The following is a 19,843-nucleotide window of genomic DNA, read 5'->3' as shown; positions in this document are numbered from 1 at the left end:
GCAGATCTACCGGTGTGCCAGTTTAGGATTAGAATATATTAAGACGTGAAAAGGTTGGGGTGGGAGATTTAAGAAAATAGAAAATGGAGCATGTAGCCGTACATTTCGTTTACAAGTCCTTTATTTTTATTATTACAGTGTTTGTCGGGTGTTATTCGAGAACTGCAATTCCTCAATCCCCGTTTTTTCTTTTGAAGAATGTTGCGTAAAATTGCAGGTGTTTTAACAATGCTCAGGTCTTCAATGAAGTTATGAGAACACGTTTAGAGGGGTGAGGTTGCACGTGACTGCTGGGTTTTAATATTGGTAGCTGGTGGAACTATAAATACGAAGGCTACATCTTTGATAACGTTCTTTGTTAAAGTACAGGGTTCAGCAAACAATGACAGGCAATTTCTTTACGCAACCCGTGCATAAAAACCCCACGTGCCCATTTATCTTTTGAAATTATCACCTCATGTTAACCTTTGTCTGTAATAAAAAGCCATTGGTTGCTGAGCTAGTGATCACGTTGATATGTTCATCTGTGTGCATAACAGGGGCGGATCCAGAGATATTTTCTGACAGTCATCCAAACTATCCTTGTTGATTAATCGTCCATTTTTGACCGTCTTCCGACAGAAACAAAATTCATACCCTTTAATGTAAACTTAAAAATCTGACCGTCTTCCGGAAGACCCAGAAGACGGCCTCAATCCGCCCCTGTAGGCCTATAAGGTACCTCTGTATACCCTGTACGTTTGATTTCCCAGGTTTCCGGGTACCTGCTAGGCGCATATGTACATCATTCCTTGATTATACCCAATCTAAAGGACTTGAGGTCCTACTTACAAAACGGATATAAGATATAAGTTGTACCCTATAAGAACGGGCGTAAGTGCGTGCGTGCAAGTGCGAATGTGTGTGTGTGCTTGATATCTCCCTATTACGTCTGCCTGAGATAAACGCCGTCTTCATACTGCAGTTGGTGATCCAGGGCCCCGTATCTCGAAAGCATCGCGCATTGCGACCGTGCGCAAGCGTCTCGATTCCATAACTCGCCCATACTCGCCACATATAATACATTGTAGCCTCTATGTGATATAGCTATTCGCAATACGCAATGCTTTCGAGAGCCCAGGAAAAATAGGCGCATTAACGCTGTTTTATGTGATATTGTGGTTGATATGCCCGAGTAAGGCAAATATACTAGTTTCCATTGCAGTTGTTGATCCAAATGTGACTGAGTAAAGTGTAGCTATCAGGGCCGTAGCCTGAGCAAAATGCCAGGGGGGGGGCAGTACAAGCGGACACGAGGGGGTGAAGCCCCCGAGGGGTGAGGGTGTTGGAGGTGGTGTCCCCCTCCTACGGTGTGGAAAATTTTTAAAAACTGTATGTATAATACTGCATTCTGGTGCATTTTAACTGTTATTTATTGGTCAATCAGAAGTCAGAAATTGTGGGTTCATTTTGCCATAAGTACAGTCATTTTTTTCAACACAACACGCCAATTGGCCTGGGGGATAGCTCCCTCAGGGAGGGTGAGCTTTTTGGCATGAACTGAGTTGGCTAAAAACAGTACACCTTTGTAAACAGATTGTTGAATGATTGTCTAGTGGCCATGAGTGCCTTTTCTCACAGAATTGATACCAACTTTGCAATTATTTTTTTTACCTTTGCGATTATTTTTTTTTGCACCCCAATTTCCAGGGGGGGGCAGCTGCCCCCCCTGCCCCCCCCGGAGGCTACGGCCCTGGCTATAAGCAACATCACACCAAATTGCAATATAACCTACCCTGAGTGTCAGAGAAACGTAAAAGCTAGCTTGCTAAATATACCTCGTGGTGGAGTCGCTTTTCTGGTATTGCGACATGGGTTATATATGAAATCAAGATCGAGCTGGCAATACCGGAATCTAGAACCTAGGGTAAATATAACCATGCTTCTGTCCATAAGTAATCCATTATATGTGATGTAAAAAAGAAGATAAGATTTTTATGAAAACTTTAATAACCACACCTTCAAATATCATTAAACTTCAATAAAAGTTTAAAGACTGTCACAACTTCATAATTCATGTATAATACAAACAAAATGAACAGATATAAAAAATCTATAAAGCATATAAACTATTGTATTATGGTAGCCTTTAAGGTACATGTAGCACTCTTACTGACAAACCATAAACTAATAAAACAAAGCAAACTAAGAATTAAAATTTTCAAACTGCTATCATTATTGGTCATACATGTAATTCACAGACTTAAGCCTTTTTATTAATCAATAATGCTAATCGGTTACACTAATGAGCCTTGTTGCAGGTGTCAATCAATTTTATTCAACTGTCAACGATATATAACATCAACTGGTAACATCAACTGGTACTGTGTATCGTCTTGTATCAGTTACATCAAGTTTCATCAACTTAAACTTTCAACGTGAAACTCGTTGCGAGAACCTGACGACTTGCCTAAAAAAGTAAACATGGCACGTGCTGGGCCAAAACTAAATACCATCAACACCGATAGTACAATTATGCTCAAGACACTACTAAAAATAGCTACTTGTCAGTTACAAGCCTGATGGAGATTTATCTAACCATGATAAATAGCCTGAACACATGTAAATTCCACTGGATTGAATGTGAGAATAAGTAAGCAAAAATACCATTCAACATGTCTAGTACATGTACTAGCCTTGACTAAGACTGAAAGCCCTTAGAACTCGAAAAACCTAACCCTTAGCAAAGTTACTAAATGTCAAATACTTGAAACAAGAACAACTCCTGCAGTATACATGTACCAGTGGCTGGCATTGAACAAAGCATTGCAAATTTTACTATGGCCTAACTTTTCTACAAAATTACCTTTTCTTTTGCTACATTGCTGACAAAGTCAAATCAATGAAAAATTGTTGAATACTATGACAAAGAATTACTGTATATATAAAGTTTAATTGAGGAAAAAAACGTAATCTTTTATACATACTGTTACCCCGGTACCTGTTGGTCTCAAATATTCTGTGAAATTAATGATAAATAACAAAGATTTTGCTTTTGGCAAACATTATTTAATTTTCACACAAAGCCCCAAACAAAATGAAAGGTGCATGATGAGTCTTATAAATGACTGTTTGTAGAACAGAACAGTTAAATAATATATATAATATATATGTAAATCTTTCTTTTCCATGCACTAATGATGCCTGCTTATCCTCATACAATTTAATGAACATCCACATACTTTCTGATTACTATCTGATTAAATAGAAGTATTCTTAAAGAGATAATAACTCTTCGTATGAGTTTTACCACAAAAACGGCAGTTATAGCTATTGTTCAGATATCTGAGCTCAGTCTTTAGACCACGTGACCTCCATTGATGGCTATACTCTGTTAAAATCTCTGAAGAGATTTTAACAAAAAACCAAACTTTTTAGAAAAAAAAACAGGGACTAACTTTGAAAGTAAAAATGGATTCATTAACCATTGGTAAGTATGGGAAAATTGTTGTTTACTCCAGGAAAATTCATTTTTTGGCCGAAATGAAGAGTTATTATCCCTTTAGCTTAGAGACTAAATAACATCAGTCAAACATGGCTTTCAGGAAACAGGACCCTGCATAAGGTCTACAGGTGGTGGACCAAACATCGTGTTTGACTGATGTAATTTAGTCTTTAAGTAAAGAATAATTCTATTTTATCATCATACATGTATCTACAGACCATGGAAAATCTCTTTCACAGTGAATTTATTAATTTGTAAATAACAAACAAAAAATAAATAGATGTCTAATACTTCACGTCTTCCAAAAATTAGGGTTAGTTTCCATTCTTTTCTGAAAGTTTTCATACCATTTCTGCAGGGTGCTCAGTGGAACAAATGTCTCTGAGGGATTTGGCACCATCTGGGCTTGATTTACAGCAAACGAGGAAGCATAATTGAAGAAATTTTCCAGCATCTTCTGTGAGAATGCCACCATGGTGTTCAGTGTGGAAAGAGAGGTGTTGGTGGCAGGTGTCTGCTGGGACAGCTGCTCTAGAGGCTCCACTGAGATCCCTATCTGTGCATTATGACTGGGCTGCTGGGAAGACTGGCCAAATGGATTGAGGACTGCATTATCACCTGGAGTGAAGTACAATATTTTAACTGTGTACTGAAATCAAATCAATAAAGGAGTATGCTTTGGCCCCATTCAGAATAGGGGACTATCTAGTCCGAGGGTCAAATATGGCAACCCACTACAAAACTTGCCGTCTAATATGCTAACAGTCAGTGAATAGATATCCCGTGGGGAAGTATTCAAGTGGGTCAGCCATATTTGACCCTCGGACTAGTTAGTCCCCTATTCTGTATGCGGCCTATGGGTAGTGAGACCTTGCTCATGGGGAAGGCACAGTATTCTCACTAAAAAAAATACCAACAATTAAAAAAACATGCCATTCAGTTCCACATACAGTTACACTATTTAAAATCATATTTTAAAACCTGAGAAACACAAAAAAGTACCTGACTTTAATCCAGATATCTTAAAAATTGCACTTGGTTTGGCATTGCTTATATGTCCTAACAGCATCCAGGAAGGACCCGAGGGATTGGGCCAGCAAAAATACACTGAAACCAACAAAAATACATGTGAAGTGATGAGAATTCTCTATGTACACAACTGGCCATGCAACTTCAGTAATAATTACTGTGTTCACTTACTAACCATTTCGCTCACAAATACATGAAGCACATAGCACATAATCAGTCTCTAGCAAAGGACTCACCTGTGCCACCCATGCCACTGTGTACTGTCTCACCTGACATAATGACAGGACTCACCTGTGCCACCCATGTCACTGTGTACTGTCTCACCTGACATATTCAAAGGACTTACCTGCACCACCCATGTCATTGGGTACTGTCTCACCTGACATAACCAAAACATTTACCTGCACCACCCATGCCATCTGGAAAGGGCACCTGCCCAGTCATAAACACAACGATATGGTTTACATTGTCTGCATCAGTGATGTTGAAAAGAAACTGAGTCTCACTGATTTGCTGAAACTCAGTTTGTACCTAAAATACAATAACATGATAGGCATGAGATATGTTCCTTGTGTGATATATTATAACACATACTGTCTGCATGAACCTTTCGACTTGTTCATAATCAGAACTTGGATCATACTCGTACCAGTAGTACTCCTGTACTTGCCCTCCACTACATTTACTTTATTAGGCCCATTTGTCAAGGCAAATGACAGTCCAAAAATAAACTTTTAAAGCCGCTATTTAAAAATTTGTACGTAATTAGGTGCTAGGGGCACAGAATCTTCACTTCATATACGAAACTAAGAGTAGTAGACACTGAAAGCTCAGGGTAATGTATCCTTGTTCAACGAAATTACTGGAAGCCACTGGTTAGTCGAGTTGAAGCGCATCCGTACTCGAACCGTAGATTCAATCATTTGACACTCAGCATGTACTTACCAGTCTACCAGCTGCCAGGATCCCAAACATCGTGCTGTTGTCAACAACTTCACCTGGCAGTTAATATATAAGCATCACTTTAAATTACTGATAATATTATTTCCAGCTGTAGGTTCTGTTTCTTTTTGTTTTGGCTTGTTATTATAGGTGGCGCTAGGGGAAGATGTGCCCTTCCAATGTTTGAGTTGGTTATGAAAGACTAAACAGCAACTTTAATGTTGTTGTCATTTTTCATTGCTTTAAAAGTGATCGTATTATGTTATACATGTACTTGTGGAAAACCTAGATAAGCAATATAATTTTAAAAAACCGGTACTACCTTGACTTGGGAACAGCGCCATCTTTATTGTTAAGCTCATAACTGCTCATAAATGAAGAACCGGTGACATGCCACACCGGTACAGACTGCCTGGGAAATTTCGTCCATCCAGTTGTAGTTATCGGATTCTCGGTTACCTGAAGATACAATCACACAGCACTGCTTTCTTATCATTGCATCACTGTATCTGAATCTTTGGTAACACTTAAAAATTCTAGATCAAAAAATAAACGCATAGGCCTACATTTAGGCCTATAAAAGTTTGTAGCCTAATAAGCCAAGTAGGCCTAATTTTTTTGAGTTACTGATAAAATGACGGTAACCAACATGCAGGAGAAATACTAAAAACAGTTTTTAGTATTTCGTTGGCTGCTATACTGCCATCACATTTGAAAAATTTATTTCCCACAATTATCCTTTTTAAAAACTCGGTCCTCTACCGACTTAATAACTTTAATATAAAGAACAAAAAACCTATCTCGTTGGCTGCTACTGCCATCCAAGATGTAATAAAGAGATTTAAAACTTCTTGTGCCATCACCTTCACACACAGAACGATGACCTGGAATCCTGCCGCTTTAGCCATTGTTCGATTTGTGATTCTTTCGTAACTTCTCCTGTCTGAAACTTTATTTTTGGTGAATCGTTTTGTCTTAATTTTCGAAAAGTGGCTCTGTTGTCATCCCTGGGTGCTCTGTCTGCCAGACTGGTCTTGGAAATTGGAAATTAAAACAACAGCGCATCAGCTGTTATCAGTAAAAATGGTAGCTCAGACCGACAGGGTCTTAAGAATCTGACACACCAAGCTGCGTAGCGCGTTTTCAGCAAAATTTCTATTTATCTTGTCCATCTTTTGTTACGATCAATTAAAAAATTAAAGTCAACATTCGGCCAATAGATTCTTAGATTTAAACAAACTACGAACATCGTGTATTAACCTGCTACAGTTTCAATTTTATTATTACAATGGATTTTAATTTATTTATTTATTTATTTATTTATTTATTTATTTATTATTATCGTTATTTTACTTTTTTTAGCAAGTTAATAGGCAAAATACCCGTTTGCTTTACTTTACCATTCGACATTTCCAGTTAAATGCTTCCTGGGGACTAATTTGTGGAATGCCAACTTCGTTGTGTCAATATCCTAAAGCAAAATTATCGGAAAACCATGACTGATCGAATACTATTTTTCCCTTATTTACACTCTCTCATCAATCATTTGTGTTATAAACATTAAGCTGTATCTAGGAAAAAAATAGATATTGAACTAAATAAATAAACAGTTGCATTTTAACAGTAGGCAGTTTCATAGATGCCATGTTGCAAACCACGCTTTTAAGACATCGTTGCCATCAATATTTTTATTAGTCTATGAAAACTATATTTTGCAACAGTCATTCTGCTGTTGAAAAAAAAAAAAGAAATGTATCATCGCAAAAAAGTGACAATATTTATTTATTAAAGTTTAAGTATACATGTACAACACTTGTATTCGATGCATAACCCAGTATATCCGAAACACCAAATTCCCTTTCCAATGAGCCTTTTTTATGTTTTATGTTGAAAAATCAGTCAGTAAGTTTACAAATATAAGGTACACAACCATCGGATCACCCGTGACAGCACAAATATAAGATAAAACAGCTTAAGATAATACATCTCAACACAAAGAAAAAATATCCTAGGTATATGTTTATCCTAGTGGTATTGAATTTTCATCCGAACCTAATACAGAGGTGCAAATAGCGCCACAGGCACCCTCTTAAAATATTTAGTGGACAGATGAGAAACTATGTTTGATACTTTCAGGGTCCTGCATGAAGAAGTTCGTACCAAAGTTACTGTCACAAATGGAAAACTTTCAGCTGCGGAAGCGTTTTACTCACTTTAAAAAAAATCGATCAGCACTGGTTGTGTTCTTTCTTACAAGTACAACGTTGTGAAATACATGACAATCTTCTGTATAGAGCGATAAATTTTTGCGCGATTTCAGTCACTGAATATTACAAAAAAGCATCATTCTGGCAGTAAAAGAAGTATAAAATAAACTAGATTTAAGTTTTTAAAATTTTTTTCAAAAAAATTAATTTCAAACTACACAAAAAGGACTGTATACCATTCAGTCGACAACTGCAACTTATTGCACCAAGTGCTTGGACAAGAATAACTTTTTTGTCGGATATTTTTCTGGAGAACATACGTTACATACAAATACATGTACCCCGAGTTGCAGTTTAAATATTTATAAAGATTTCCTTATGTCAACCATAATTAACCATGACTGAATCAATACAACATACAAGTACCGTATACTGAAACACGATACAAAATTGAAAATTATCTCTCGTAACATACGTTGCCGGAACAGCATTACCACTTGGCCCTTATCCATTTATAATAATATAAGCCGTGTTAAAAATCATATGTAGGTGTAAAATTGAGACAATCGTATATTTTTGTTGTATACGCATGTGTTTCAAAATTGAATACAAATTCGAATTCATTCAATTTTATTTATTTATTTATTAGACTTCGGCTTGTGAAATGCACCTCTATATTGGGTTTGTTTTCGCAAGTGGCAAAACAACTTCAATGTCAGAGCTGTAACATCGTCAATTAAATAACGTCAATTTTGTATTTGAAGGGGGGAATGCCCGCAGCGACTTTATCCACTACAGCAGCAGTAGTTTGGTCCACAATTAGTTCTATCGCAAGTGCCGTATCTAAATACGTGTGGTCCGGTCACCCCTACAGATTCTCCGTGGTTTTCCGATAGCCTCGGTCTACTGAGGAACACATGAAGCGCCTCAAAGCATGTCAAACTAAAGAGAAAAGAAAGAGAAAACATTTTATTCCCAAATTACATTTAAAGATTACGAATATGGATGGTTTATCTTTAAAAAATAGGCAGTAGTAGGCTTTTAGCAAATCTTCGAAAACCAAATTTGGCGCAACTGGAAATTTTTGCTTGGCCTTACCAGGGAATTTTTTTTTCATTTATTTATTACCTTGGTCTCTTGAGGACCATCAGTCTAGTACTGGTACAAATGTTACAACGACTATAGTTACAACAACTATAGGGTTATTACAAAGAATAATTATAATAGTAATAATCGCAATCATAATCATCATAACAATAATAATAGTACCTGTAGTAAATTAAATACATGAGTACTTAAATAAATAAACTACTTAAATAAATCAAATTAAATCAAATTGAATCAAATAAGATCAAATTGGATCAAATTAGATCAAATTAGATTAGATCTCATGCCGAAGCCTTCCTGCTTGACTAAGATATCGTGCCAGGTTACATAATACTTTCTTACTGGAAGAATTCAGCAGGAGAACCAATTTGAACACCGAGGGTCTATTACAGTAGAAAGGTTTAATGAACCTTTTTCTTAAATCTAAATATCTAGAGCAACCCAGTATAAAGTGGAATTCGTCCTCCACATCATTGCAATAGGAACATTTTCTTTGTGAAATAGGGATTTTACTGTATCTGCCCGTTTCAATTGCAAGTTTATGGGATGATAATCTTATTTTACTAATCATTTTCTTAAACTGGAGCGGGATTGGTTTTGTAAGATAAGTTTGAATAGTAACACGGTCGATGAGGTGTCTATAGAGCCAGCACTTTCTCGAGTCGTTAATCTCTGACAATATAGCTTGTTGTTTAATATCCATTAGTTTTTGATATACTAGAGGTACAATAAATTTTTATCATAATTACTTGGATAGTGAAAAAAATCATTAAGACCAGTTTCTGTAAAAACATCATGAATCTTAGAGAGCCAATTGCCACAGGATGGTTTAGTCCGGAATTTATACTCAAAATATTTAAGGCATTCTTTTAGAATGCAATTATTTGTGTTTCTCAGTTTAAGCCAGTATTTAACCATTCTTAATTTCCTATTGATTACCAAAGGGAATCTACCTAACTCTGCATAAATCATTGAGTCAGGGGTTGAACGTTTAACCCCCAAAATAAATTTCCCAAAGTCCATATGCACCTTTTCAATATCAGGGGCAGGATGGTGACCCCATATTTCACATCCATAATTAGCGATACTAGATATATAAGTGTCAAACAAAGATAAAGCGGTAGTATGGTTCAAGCTCATATCACTACACTTTCTAGACAAACTATACATATGGCTTTGCGACATTGTAATGCAAGTTGTTTCTGGGTTTTATAATATTTACCATTGTAATTCATTGTGACACCCAGGTAACAGAATTCATTAACTACTTCCAGTTTGTGACCCTTATATAGCCATACTTCATCAGTTTTTAAAGCACCACCTTTTGTAAATACCAGTATTTTTGTTTTACTAACATTTACAGTTAAAGACCATTTATCAGTATATGTTGAGAGGAATTCAACATACTTTGTAGCCCCTCAGCAGAATCAGCGAATAAAACCATGTCATCCGCATACATGAGTAGAAAAAGTGACAAATCATTCATCATAACTGGCTGGGTATCATTTTTTAGAAATTCTAATTCACAGTCATTGACAAAAAGGGAAAACAGAATTGGGGACAAAACCTCTCCCCGAAGAACTCCATTGTTATTTTTGAAAAAATCTGAGATCTTTCCATTTAACAAAATACCAGTTTTGATATTATTATACAAGGACTTTATAACAGAGAGACATTTGCCACCAATTCCTAACTTGGCTAACTTATCTATATTATCGATATAGTATCTATAGTATCGAAACATTGTTTATAGTCCACGAAGCAACAAAACAGCTTCTTCTTATCACTCAGAAATTTACTAATTATAGCATTTAGTGCGAAAATTGCGTCAGTAGTACTATGGTTAGGACGGAAACCAAATTGAGCATCACTCATAATATCGTTCATTTCTGACCATGTAAGTAGTCTTGCATTTACAATAGACGTGAATAACTTACACATACAGCTTATTAAGTTATATTCCTCTATAATTACTAGGAACAGAATATTCACCCTTTTTATGAACTGGGACAATCAATGCATTGCAAAGGATCTTAGGAATTAACATTTATCAAACATTGCATTAAATATTACATGAAGATAGGGCAATAGTATCTCTGAAAATTCTATAAAATACTCGTTTAGAATACCATCATACCCATGACCTTTTTTACGCTTAAGACTTTTAATGGCATTTTTCATTTCATCTATGGTTATTTCTCCATTTTATTCCTCAAAAGTTGAGACGCATTCATTTTCTAATGAAAGATTGTGGGTATCACCAGCCCCGTTCTTATCACCGTACATGTCATTAAAAAAACTTGGAAAATTCACTATATCCAATATCCAATATAATTCCCTGGCCTTACTAACCTACCCAAATTTGAACAGCAGAGATTGTGAGTTACATCGATTTGAAGTATTTCATAAAGGAGTTGCGATACGCTGAGTGGCTTGAACGGTGCACATCCTTCAAAAACCATGCCCAATTAATAATTTCTTTATCAAAATTGGAACTGCGTTTTGTAAATATCGAGCTTTAAAATGCACAATATCTTACAGTCGGACTAGGGTAAAACAATCGGGTAGGTCCATTACTCCCAATGTTAAAATGATGAAGTTTGATCGTCTCTGTCGATCACACCGGTAGATAATTAAACTTGACAACTGTTTAATTATATTAACATAGATATTCAGTGTCAGGAAATGGCCATCAACGATAAAAATGCACATCTTCAACACTGTAATTATATAAGCTGCAATTACTGTTTTGATAGTTTTCCAGGTTTGGAGTTGCAATGGCTTTGTTATCGGGTGTACCTCTGGAATCTGTCCACTGACAGCGATTGAAGAGAGCTTACCTGGATCTTCAAACAATCAAAGAGCGAGCTTTCAGGTGGTTTAATTGGAAGAAAGTGATCTTATCTGTTGGTGTCATTTTAGCGAGTAGAACTATAAAACAGATATGATCTTTACAGGCGTGGTTGTTGTATTTGTCTTTGAAAGTGGGTGCTAAAAGAGAGCTCTAATGACAATTTACTAGTCTGATTTTATTTCTTATATTACATGCCATTTTGAGAATTTGAACGATTTTTCTAGTAATTTTTTAATACCATGTAGCCGCAGGCAATTGAGATCATGGTTAGGATTAAAAAGTTTACATACTCAATAAACCATTAAACATTATTGTACCATGAAGTGCGTAAATGGCAATAAAATGCTATGGGAACAGATAACTAATACATATTCTTTGTGATGTTGCACACTTTTAACAGAGGATAGGATGCAAGAAGGCCTACTAGTATCAATGAGCATATGAACTATTAACCCAGCAAATTTACAGCAATTATTTCAAAAATCACCGACAGATCTCCAGTAGAAAAAATCCACCTACGTTTTTGCAAAGAACTTCTAGGCGTACATTCTAAAAGTACAAACCAAGCCGTCAGAGAAGAACTCGGTAGGCTAAAAGTATCCTCTAAAATCCAAACACAATTTGTAAATTTTTGGCAAAAAATATTAAACCTGGAAGATAATAGTTTATTGAAACAGGCTATCTGGATGAAATAGAAACTTACAATCTTTTAAAAACATCCAATCTTACAGAGATAAAGCAGGAAAACATGTCATGGTGCGAAGGTGTGAGACAAATACAATGGCAGGGAGACATAACCAACACCAAGTCCAAATATGCAAGTTTATTGTCAATACAAGAACAAATAGGAAAGATACTTAGATACAATTAAAGATAGAGATAAAAGCACCACTTTAACTAGATTCCGCATAAGTGCACACAACCTAGGTATTGAAACAGGTAGACATGAAAAAATTCCTCAAGCAGACAGAATTTGCAAAAAGTGTAATTCTGGGGAAATAGAAGATGAAATCCATTTCCTTGTGTCGTGCCCTCTTTATACAGATCTCCGATATGATCTTTATTCACTGTACAAAAGACAATATAGTAACTTTGAACATCTTACCAGAATGGATAAATTTATAACACTAATGACTGGTAAGAAGAACGAACATATGATTGCTCTTGCCAAATATTTATGGTTAGCCTTTCAAAAAAGGGACTGTGCTGCACCCATTACCAACAAGTGTACTGGCATTTGAGTAGGTAAAGCCACTTGGGCTCTGCCAATTATGTTTTGTATTTTTCTTACAAATAGTCGCACTATATCACTACTTAATATAAATCATACTTATTTATAAGTGCATTTCTATTGTACATTTTCATCTACCCATGTAGATGCATACGATACAATGAATAAACTTCACACACACACACACACACACACACACACACACACACACACATATAAAATCAGCAATCCAATTTTTGTTATGGTTTCAGTCTTTTATTCTTTTGACATTATTGATGCATTCGCTAACAAGCTTTATATCATTGACATTCCCATTCATTTTTACTGTACAAATGTTTATTCAGAATATTACTTTACAACTTAGATCAAGAAGTTTTATAACTTCTTTCTTACATACCTTACAGGTAGAAATAAAATGTGGATTTAAAGTCAACAAGTTTTATAGCATCTTGCATTTTGCATTTTGTTTGAGAATTCAAAGTGATTTATGACAGAAGAATATGTATTAAATTCGGATTTTTATATATCAAACTTTGTATTGTGATATTTAGTCTGATGTCCTTAAAATGAAAACATTACTTAAAAACAAATAGTTGTCAAGCATATTTGTTCACAGATATACTCTTTACAGACAATAAAATATGCCTATTACAACATGTGTCTGGGGTAAGTGTGTCTGGAAAAGTGTTGGTATAATCTCTGATAAAATCACCAACAGCTCTAGAAAACCCTCCTGATGGCCCTTGACTGACGCTAAATACCCAAGTGAATATGATCAAACGGCTGTCACAAGTAATTGTCCACTGGTACGTTTGATTTGAACAAAGTTCATCAGTCTAACATTGTGAACAATGGGCGCAGCCGATTGTTTTACCCCAGTCCTTCATGAGAGCCTCGTTTTGGGTTAAGTAGGCCGGAAACCGACTGTAAGAGAAAGTTAATGAGTACACGGTCACGTGGTCGGGTGACGTATTTCGAGAAGCTGCTCTCAGAGCATTGTACTAATTCGAGATGGAAGAAATGTCCGGGGATCTAGAAATTTCGCCATACCTCTTTCAAAGTGATCAGAGCAAAGTCTTGAGTGTGTGGTTTGTTTGAAAATGTCCGTTCTGATCTAAGCCAGTATTTTAAGTTAATGAATAACTTCTTATTGAACTTATATGAAGACAATTAAAGCTTTTAAAACGTATACTAATGGATAATTGGCCTTAATCAATATCTCAAAACTAACCATATTCACTGTCCCCTGCCCAGCCTCGGCAGTAAGCGCTCTTAATACAGTTTGAAAATAACTCTGGTCGCGGCAAGTATGATCTTTCGCCTTTTTCAAAACTGTGATAGAATTATGGCAAGTGTCAGAAAAGGAAGATTTAAGGTTTGTTAGTAGGGGTAATTCGCATTTTACCCCATGACTTGGAAGGCTTTTTCTGCTCACATTTCAATAAGTCTGGATCTTTTGTCAAGGTAAATATAAAGATCCTTTGCCCGCATCGCGCATGGCTCATTATCACATACTGGATTGCGCCACAGGATCACGTGACCTAGACCTGTAACTTCGTGTTTGCACATTGAATTGTGGTAATTTAAAACGCAATTTTCCACTTATCGATTTTTTATAGTGTTTTAAAGGGTAGTAGTCGATTTTAATGAATCTCTGGTGTACAGGTTTAGTGCTGTTTCACTAAAATTTGAAAACTACCATTTACCGTATCCCAACTCCCTAAGGTTCTAAGAGATAAAGAGCGTTATACCTTAGGTTGGTGCATACGTCGGAACAAGCCAGCTGGCCTGTAGCACATAAGCTCCGCACGGCGTGTACTGTCCCATCTACGGTCATAATACCGGTACAGGCTGCCTGGGCAATTTCGTCCATCCAGTTGTAGTAATCGGATTCTCGGTTACCTGAAGGTACAATAACAGCTACGTGCACTGCCTTCTCCACCTCCCACTGCGATGATAAACAAACAATGAACGTCCATGCTATACGTCCTGTAGCCCATCGTCCTTCCCCCTTCCTCGGGCCCTTCCATCCACCAGGTCCATTCCCCATGCCCATTCTCTCCAACCCATCGCCCCCTCCTTCCCCATGCCCTTCTCTCCAACCCACCGCCCCCTCCTTCCCCATGCCATTCTCTACAACAAATCGCCCCCTCCTTCCCCATGCCCTTCTCTCCAACCCATCGCCCCCTCCTTCCCCATGCCCTTCTCTCCAACAAATTGCCCCCTCCTTCCCCATGCCATTCTCTCCAACCCATCGCCCATATATATATATATACACACACTGGACAATAGAAGTGTCACCCCTACTGAACCAATACTATGGGGGAGTTAAATGTCTGTGGAATTATATGCTCCTGGTATCATTTTATTAACATCAAATTTAACAAAAAATCACAACATGAGAACAAAATATACATTCTACTAAAATATGCATTTCAAGTCCAAAATTAGTACTTAGTGACAAAGCCACGTGACCAAATAATAGGTGCCAGTCGACGAGGCAAGGATTCATATAATTGTCTGATGCGTTCAGGGCTTATGCTGGCCCAAGCATGAAACACTGAATATAACAGAGTTTCTCTGCTGGTTAGACGGGCATTTGTAAAAAGTTTTCACATATCAATTCACACATTTTCTATTATGTTTGCATCCGGACTCTGGGCAGGCCACATCACCCTGCGAATGTCCTGTTGGTCAAACCAATCATCAACTGCTCTGGGCCTATGACAAGGAGCATTGTCATCCTGTTGAACAAACGGATAATTCCTGTTACCAAACATGTTAGTAATAGATGGTAGCAAGCCTGACTACAAAACATCGATATATTTCTAGTGATTCATGTTTCCATCAACCACTATCAATTTGCCCACGCCATGGATGCTGATGCAGTCCCACACCATAATAAATATGCTGCTCCGGGTTCGAAAATTCAGTGCATGTGGTTTAAATGCTTTACCAGCAGTTCGCCATCATCGTACCCGTCTGTCATCAGAGGTCAGACAAAAGCGACACTCATCAGAAAAAAAATATTTAGGACCAATTGTCATGGACTGTCCAGTTCCAGATCCTGTTCACCCTAGTTTACTCTAAGTTGCCCGTTTTGTAACGAATAAAAGGTTTCAGTCTTGCTACCCTGCTGTACACTCTCTGAGCACGTAACCGATACCTAGCAATTTTCACAGACAGATTCTTATGTGTGAAATTGTTCCACTGTGTTGTCAACTGACAAGCACTGTAAAACTTTGACAACCTGGACATCAAAATCAGTCGTCGGTCTTCACGGCTAGTAGTTTTTTTGGACGACCCATCAGAGGCAATTTGTCTCTTGATCCAGTGTTTCTATACCGAGACCAGACCCTCTGCATGGTTCTGACTGAAGAATTCAATTGTATCGATATTTTGACATTGCTTATATTCCGCCTCTTCAGGTTAATAACTTGCACCTATAACCGTTAGATAATTGCCATGTTGGAGGAAGACAGGAATAAAATTTGCTGTACATGTACAAGACCAACAATACAATTCCATGGTATAGCGGTTTTATACTCATTAGTCACATCATAAGTAGACCAGACATTATAACTACCCAAGATCTGCCTACTTTTATTACTCTGATTTAGGGGGTGACACTTCTATTGTCCAGTATATATATATATATATATATATATATATATATATATATATATATATATATATACTACTACTACTACTACTCTTACAGATTTTTGAGCCGCAAATGTCAAGCCATTTACACATTTAGTGCTCAATAAACATAATTATTATTATTTAATAAAACTCAATCGAATAACTTATTATATATGTGTGAGTGTGTGAGCAAGTGTTTGTTTGTTTGTTTTTGTATTGTCATGTATTCGTGATGTATTGTGTCAATAAAAAAAAAACGCAATCGAATATATCCAGTTTAAAAACTCGGTCCTCTACCGACTTAATAACCTTAATATGTAGAACAAAAACCAGTAATTACCCATCTCGTTGGCTGCTACTGCCATCAGATTTACACACAGAACGACGACCAGGAATCCTGCCGCTTTAGCCATTGACCGTCTGTCTTGATATTTGCAAAGTTGTTCTACTGTTATTCCTAGGTGACAATCTGGTCTTTGATATTGCGCAGCAGTTTTTATCAGTAAAATGGTAAGCGAGACCGACAGGGCCCTAGATCTGAAACAGTGTTTTGCCGGTAAAATTTCGACTTCTGTTGTCGTGCTTTTGTAACGCTAAATTATAAAGTAAATCTCAACATTTGACCAACGGATTCTTAAATTCAAACAAACTACGAACACCGTGTATTGGCCTACTACAGTTTCACTTTAATTATTTGTATTGATCTTCTTTTTTTCTTTTAGCAAGTTAATCAGGAAAATATCCGTTTGCTTTATCTGCACTTACTCTGTCATTATGTACAGACATAGATGTGTCTGTACATATAGCCGTCACCTGTCGTATCCGTCGTCGCCTTCGTCGTGCACTTTCACCGATAACACGATAAGTGGAAACACATTTGACTTTTTAGATTGAAACGTACAGAACTGATGAGTAATCATAAAACGCAGGTCAAGTTCGAAAAGAGCATGGTCGGGCCATTTTTTTCAACAGTTATGTTTTTTCTCCCTTTTTTCAGCATATATGCAACACTGATAGCTCATTTTAAGGAAAACCAATAAGCCTTTTGTCTTAAAACCTACAGGAGTGATCAATCTTACTACTCAGTACATTACAGGTCAAGTTTGAAAATCAGCTTGATTGGACCATTTTTACAAAAGTTATGCCGTTTTTTCGCTTTTTTCAGCATATATTCAACACTGATAACACATTTCAAGAAAAACAGATCTGTCTATAGTCTTGCAAGTCACAGGAGTGATCACTCTTACTAATATATACAGATCAAGTTCCTAAATAAGCTTGATCAGTTAAGTTTTGATGAAATTATGCCTTTTTTGTATAAGTGGTTTTTAATTCTTAGGCATGTGAAGAGTCTCATTATTGAACTAATTAGAAAGGTAAAAGTGTTCTTTTAACATTTTCTGCATCTTTACAATAATGTTAGTTGATTATATAACAATGATGCTAAACCTGTATTGTGGAATAAAGTGTCAAAATGGAAATAAGTTCATATCAGTTTGTCAGATTCGATCATTCACTATGTTCAGAATCTCAGAATGGAGCAAATTGGACATTTAAAATTGTTCTATTGATATTTTTCTTATGTCAACAATTTTCTTAGTTGATCATATGAAAATGACAGTAAATTGATAAATTTGTGTTATGTGAAAAGTGTTGAAAATGGGAATAAACCCATTTCAGTACAGATATCTCTTGTTTACATTTAGGCATTTTCAAGGTTTAACTCTGAACTTATATGGCCTTGAAGACTTTTGCTAGTCACATTTTCTGAATACCTATGATACTTTTATTTTAAAATTAAAAATTGATGGTCATTATGCTGTTAAGCATTATGTAATATTGGATCAAAATTGAAGAAAACCCTATTGTGGGCACTGCCTCCATAGTGACCATTAAAGGAAAACCATGTCACTTACTCTTCTCAGCTCACACTTACAGGAAAGAAACATGGGCATTAAATACAGCTTCATGTGGAAAATCTGTCTTATTGGTTAATTTTTCTGGATGTTATACATTTTTTGTGCAAATTTGATTTTTCACATATTGACCTTTTCAAGGTGTGACTTTGAACCTCCATGGGCTTGAAGACCTTTGCAAAACACATTTTCTATTTAGCTATTAACAATTTATGGTCATTTTACTGTTAAGCATTATGTTATGTTGCATCAAAATTGAAAAAAATCCAATTACCTGTTGTGCATAATTACATTTTGATGTTGACTGTGCAGTTAAGCATAATGTATTATTGCATCAGAATTGACAGTCTCTTATTTTGTGCATTATTATTTTTTGCTTTTTTTAAAGGTGTGACTTAGAAATTTCATGAGCCTGAAGACCTTTTCTAGTCACATTTGGGTGTCAGTCTGTAATTTTCCCTTGGGTAATCACTGGCTACGTTCAGAGCTATAAAGTCACTTTCCTAATTAAGTTTCAAGTGGCCATTAAATGAGATTACATAAAAGACACCTGTTGAGATTTCCCTGTAAACTCCCATTGGTAAAGCTCTCTGCCAGAAAACAGTGTCCATAACAAGGAAGCAGTGATAAGTATGCAGGTAAATGTAGTTTAATATTGCAAATAAGTTTTCAAATAAAATATTTTTGTGTAATGCCAACATTTAATGCTATAGATGAATAACAGTGTCTTATTATCCTCAAACACAATTAGGTTATTCATATCATGTTAATACAGCAAGATTAAAAAGTTTGAATAGCAGCTTTATAGGAATATTTTTGTTATGCTTTCTTTTTAATTTTTTTCAAACACTGGCATTTTCAAGATGTGACTTTTAACTCCCATCCACCTGAAGCTCTGCACATTTTCTGTATTTCCACATAAGCAGTTGTATTGGTATTTATGTCTTTAAACATGATGTAATATCATTTTATGCACTGTCGTCATTTTTCAAATATTGGGATTTCCATTATGTGAGTTTGAACTCTCATGGTCCCGAAACTGTAATCTTATTGCACGGGCGGTTTGAGACCGTCTTCTGGGTCTTCCGGAAGATGGTCAGATTTTTAAGTTTACATCGACGGGTATCTATTTTCTCTGTTGGAAGACCATCAAAAATGGAGGATGGATCAACAAAAATTATTTGGAATACTGTCAGAAAATATCTCTGAATCCGCTCCTGTTATTGACCATGTTACCTGTTGTGCATGATTAAAATCCAGTGTTGATTGACTATGCAATTATAAGCATTATATATTATTGCATCAAAAATGACAAAATGACCTATTTTCTGCATCTTTATTTTCTGTTTTTGTCTGTACATTTGGCAGCTTTGTTGCCTTGTTTGATATTTACAATCAAACGCCTTCTGTGGTCTTATTTGTGGAACG

At 36.3% G+C, this 19,843-nt stretch overlaps 2 protein-coding genes across 3 annotated transcripts; both read right to left on the bottom strand.

Annotated features, from left to right (window-relative positions):
* Nucleotides 1–1,971: 1,971 nt before the first annotated feature.
* On the bottom strand, nucleotides 1,972–5,621 carry LOC106154742 (protein Hikeshi-like). Its single transcript, XM_013529200.2, has 4 exons — nucleotides 5,459–5,621; nucleotides 4,915–5,044; nucleotides 4,487–4,591; nucleotides 1,972–4,102 (listed from the first exon to the last, which is right to left on the bottom strand). Exons 1-4 carry the CDS (start codon nucleotides 5,486–5,488, stop codon nucleotides 3,777–3,779), a joined length of 591 nt encoding a protein of 196 aa, XP_013384654.1. The 5' UTR covers nucleotides 5,489–5,621; the 3' UTR covers nucleotides 1,972–3,776.
* Nucleotides 5,622–7,210: 1,589 nt separating this feature from the next.
* LOC147763843 (uncharacterized) lies at nucleotides 7,211–17,039 on the bottom strand. 2 transcript variants are annotated; one of them, XM_087002631.1, is made up of 3 exons: nucleotides 16,840–17,039; nucleotides 14,606–14,756; nucleotides 7,211–8,604 (listed from the first exon to the last, which is right to left on the bottom strand). In XM_087002631.1, the coding sequence occupies exons 1-3, from the start codon at nucleotides 16,910–16,912 to the stop codon at nucleotides 8,448–8,450; spliced, it is 381 nt and encodes a 126-aa protein (XP_086858757.1). In that variant the 5' UTR covers nucleotides 16,913–17,039; the 3' UTR covers nucleotides 7,211–8,447. The 2 variants fall into 2 exon arrangements, with proteins under 2 accessions (XP_086858757.1, XP_086858756.1); XM_087002630.1 differs by lacking the exon at nucleotides 16,840–17,039 and having other exon boundaries at nucleotides 14,606–14,934.
* Between the last annotated feature and the right edge of the window lie 2,804 nt (nucleotides 17,040–19,843).

This window comes from Lingula anatina, chromosome 1 (genome assembly GCF_051362555.1).
Source record: "Lingula anatina isolate TDL-2025a chromosome 1, LinAna3.0, whole genome shotgun sequence".
NCBI lineage: Eukaryota > Metazoa > Brachiopoda > Lingulata > Lingulida > Lingulidae > Lingula > Lingula anatina.
This window is presented reverse-complemented; position numbering and strand designations above follow the sequence as displayed.